Consider the following 4,745-nt stretch of genomic DNA (forward strand, 5'->3'; position numbering starts at 1 on the left):
TCTGTACCTGAAACACAACAAACACACACACACACACACACAACCTTTATAAAACCTCTGTACCTGAAACACAACAAACACACACACACACACACACACACACAACCTTTATAAAACCTCTGTACCTGAAACACAACAAACACACACACACACACACACACACACACACACACACACACACAACCTTTATAAAACCTCTGTACCTGAAACACAACAAACACACAAACACACACACAACCTTTATAAAACCTCTGTACCTGAAACACAACAAACACACACGCACACACAACCTTTATAAAACCTCTGTGCCTGAAACACAACAAACACACACACACACACACAACCTTTATAAAACCTCTGTACCTGAAACAAAACAAACACACACACACACACAACCTTTATAAAACCTCTGTACCTGAAACACAACAAACACACAAACACACACACAACCTTTATAAAACCTCTGTACCTGAAACACAACAAACACACACACAACCTTTATAAAACCTCTGTACCTGAAACACAACAAACACACACACACACACACACAACCTTTATAAAACCTCTGTACCTGAAACACAACAAACACACACACACACACACACAACCTTTATAAAACCTCTGTACCTGAAACACAACAAACACACACACACACACACAACCTTTATAAAACCTCTGTACCTGAAACACAACAAACACACACACACACACAACCTTTAAAAAACATCTGTACCTGAAACACAAAACACACACGAACAACTGGTATAAAAACATAACACAACACATAGAGATGTCTTTACAACTACCTCATAAGAGAGGCCTACACCTCTCTATGCCACCCACAGGCCTAGCCTACTATGGCCTTAGAAAATCACTTTCCAGGGCTGTCCACACCTCGGACGATGAACCTAAACACCCTACAGATCAGCTTTTGCCTGGCCTACCACAACCCTAAAGGTTGGAACGTACTACCAGATGAGAGATGGGTAGTGGGAGGGAGATAGGAAAGACGAGTGAAGGAGTAATGGAGAGAGAGAGAGGCCAAGAGGGAGAGAGAGAGGGAAACCAAAGGAAGAGATGAGTGCTAGAGGGATGAGATGTCAGAGAGGATTGGAGCAGTCTAGCAGAGAAGACCCCAGAGTACAGGCCAGGGAGGTAGACAAGGGTTTGAAGGAGTGGTAGAGGTAGAGAGTTGTAGAAAGAGAGAGAGAGTGGGAGGGATGATGTCAGCGGTGGAAGAAGGGAGAGAGAGATGGAAGGGAAGGAAGACAGGTGGGGAAGAAGGGAGAGAAAGATGGAGAGAGCGAGGCAGACAGGGCGGGAGGAATGAAGAGAGCGAGGCAGACAGAGAAGAGAGATGAAGAGAGCGAGGCAGACAGAGAAGAGAAATGAAGAGAGTGAGGCAGACAGAGAAGAGAGATGAAGAGAGCGAGGCAGACAGAGAAGAGAGATGAAGAGAGCGAGGCAGACAGAGAAGAGAGATGAATAGAGCGAGGCAGACAGAGAAGAGAGATGAAGAGAGCAAGGCAGACAGAGAAGAGAGATGAAGAGAGCGAGGCAGACAGAGAAGAGAGATGAAGAGAGCGAGGCAGACAGAGAGAGGGATGAAGAGATGACGTCACTTCTAATTCCTCTACCTGTTTTCCTCCCTCCCTCCCTCCCTCCCTCCCTAGTTAGTGATCTGCGTCTCATGTTCCGTAGCGCTCACACGCTCAGCCCCACCCCTAAGTGAAGTTTAGGGATGATGTCATCATGCCACTGTAAAGAGTAGAGCCCCCAGAGCCACAGACATACAGAGGCTTCATCTCAATACGCTTGGAAAGTGGAGACATCGTAGAACGTTAAAAAGGAAACATTGCTGGAGACACCTTGCCGCTTTGGAGACATCTTAGTGCTTGCTAGGAAAGAGATTTGCGATGGCTAATTGGTGGTAAATAAGTGAATTGTTTCACCTCACAGTTAGCCAACATGCCTAGTTAGCCAAACTGTTTACAGTCAGTTAGCAATCACTTCTTCACTATTTTGCTAGCTACAGTAGCCCTGCCGTGTCAATAATAATTATTCTCCAAAAATGTGTTTACATTTGACCATTGTGACGCGCATCCATGCATTCTCACTTTCTATTTCTCTCCTCATCACCTTTCCTTCATCTCAACTAAAGTAGCTTCCTCTCCTCATCTCCTGAGGCTGTCTGAGTAAGAGCAGGTGTGACTGAGACATGTTGTTCCATGGTAGCCATGCTATGTTCTGCTTCTATAATACAGACTGCCTTACTGGTCTCTTTTGGACTCTGAGACAAACAGCTCAGACAGACAGGAAGTACTGTACTGATGATGCTCATTACACTGTGCTGTGGACGACACACACACACACACGCACACACACACGCACACAGACACACACACACAGGCGATGAGTGAAGTCTAATAATGCTCATTACAGAGCAAAGTGGATGAACGGAAGTAAATGTAATTTCCTGATACACAGGAAACAATGAAAGTTTCAGGATGTTCTTTGATCTAGCAGAGTGACTTAGCTTTCACTGAGACAAGAAGACTGATAAATAGAGGGGGGGGGAGAGAAAGACAGAGAGAGAGAGAGGGAAAGAGAGGAAAAGAGAAAGGGAGGTAGAGAGAGAGCGAGGTTGAGTTTGTTGGGAGAGAGAGAGAGTTGTCTGCCACTACAGAGACTGAATTTTAGTAGTGTACAGTATATTATACATGCTATTCCAGTGTTTTTGTGAGTATTTGTCATAATTGTTTGAAGAGGACAGATTTAGCATTAATCAGGCTTTCCTTTAATCTTCGCAATGAATTTCCATTCAAGTCGCCTGCCAATGATAGCCCAGTATCTTTCTGAAAGATACACACACACACACACACACATACACACACACACACACACACACACACACACACACACACACACACAATATTCCTAAAGTTATTTTCTTGGACGTTCCCTTGTTAAGGACTCCTGAAACATCTGCTGATAGGAATCTGGGTCCTCTGGTGGGCTGTATTTTCTTCAGCTTTCTTCCTACATAGTCTCTCATTCTCTCCATTTCACTCTCTCCCGTCTATCGTGCACACACATACACGTTTGTCAGTGACTGTGCTTGTGCCAAAGCAAAGAAGACCTTCCTCCAGAGTCTTTATCAGAGTTAGTCTGAGTTATACATACAGAGCTGAGGCATAGGGCCAGACAAGGAGACACACACGACTTATGGTAAAACACAAACCTCGAGAGTTAACTCATTCCAGTTAGATGGAGAAAGATTTAGAGAAGAGGGGAACTACAGAATGAATGGAGGGATGGAGAGGTGGATAGTGAGGGAGAAAGACATGTGAAAGCGTGAACACAAGCCACTCACCAGGGATGAAGTATTGTTCCTTGGCTGTGATGGAAACAAGAGAGGAGCAATGATGTCAGTCAACACAGATCTACATCCTCACATACACTCATGGCCAGAAGTATGTGGACACCCCTTAAAGTTAGTGGATTCGTTGCTGACAGATGTATGAAATTGAGCACACCGCCATGCAATCTCCATAGACAAACATTGGAAGTAGAATAGCCCATATTGAAAAACTCAGTGACTTTCAACGTGGCACCATCATAGGATGTCACCTTTCCAACAAGTCAGTTCTTCAAATTTCTGCCCTGCTAGAGTTGCCCTGTTCAACTGTACGTGCTGTTATTGTGCAGTGTAAATGTCTAGGAGCAACAATGGCTCAGCCGCAAATTGGTAGGCCACACAAGCTCACAGAACGGGACCACCGAGTGCTAAAGCGCGTAGCACATAATATTCATCTGTCCTCGGTTGCAACACTCACTAGATGGTTCCAAACTGCCTCTGGAAGCAACGTCAGCACAAGAACTGTTCTTTGGGAGCTTGATGAAATGGGTTTCCATGGCCGAGCAGCAGCACACAAGCCTAAGATCACCATGCGTAATGCCAAGTGTCGGCTGGAGTGGTGTTAAGGTCGCCACCATTGGACTCTGGAGCAGTGGAAACGAATTCTCTGGAGTGATGAATCTTGCTCCACCATCCGGCAGTCCAACGGACGAATCTGGGTTTGGCACATGCCAAGAGAACGCTACCTGCCCCAATGCATAGTGCCAACTGTAAAGTTTGGTGGAGGAGGAATAAGGGTCTGGGGCTGTTTTTCATGGTTTGGGCTAGGCCTGTTAGTTCCAGTGAAGGGAAATCTTAACACTACAGCATACAATGACATTGTAGGCTCTTTCCTGTTTCAGCATGATAATGCCACCGTGCACAAAGCGAGGTCCATACAGAAATGGTTTGTCGAGATCGGTGTGGAAGAACTTGACTGGCCTGCACAGAGCCCTGATCTCAACCCCATCGAACACCTTTGGGATGAATTGGAACGCCGACTGCGAGCCAGGCCTAATCGCCCAACGTCAGTGTCCGACCTCACTAATGCTCTTGTGGCTGAATGGAAGCAAGTCCCTGCAGCAATGTTCCAATATCTAGTGGAAAGCCTTCCCAGAAGAGTGAAGGCTGTTGTAGTAGCAAAGGGGGGACCAACTCCATATTAATGCCCATGATTTTGGAATGCGATGTTCAACGAGCAGGTGTCCACATACTTTTGGCCATGTAGCATATATATGAGATACAGATGTGATACAGATAGTCATGTATGGTTATATAAAGGATTTGTAAAATCCAGTATCTTTCCCAAATTGTCCCGATTTTCCAGATATCCTGGTTGGAAGATTCC

The 4,745-nt window shown here is 45.3% G+C and overlaps 1 protein-coding gene across 1 annotated transcript in view; it reads right to left on the minus strand.

Moving 5' to 3' along the window:
* LOC311100898 (slit homolog 1 protein-like) overlaps positions 1–4,745 on the minus strand; it is a gene marked incomplete at both ends in the record, with an annotated part of 199,253 nt that overhangs the window by 70,010 nt on the left and 124,498 nt on the right. The window contains 2 exons of the mRNA XM_084141886.1: positions 3,374–3,397; positions 4,066–4,073. Of these exons, the coding sequence (XP_083998012.1) occupies positions 3,374–3,397; positions 4,066–4,073 (32 nt within the window). The remainder of the gene's footprint in view (positions 1–3,373; positions 3,398–4,065; positions 4,074–4,745) is intronic.

Source organism: Coregonus lavaretus (assembly GCF_964263955.1).
Source record: "Coregonus lavaretus genome assembly, chromosome: 25".
Lineage (NCBI taxonomy): Eukaryota > Metazoa > Chordata > Actinopteri > Salmoniformes > Salmonidae > Coregonus > Coregonus lavaretus.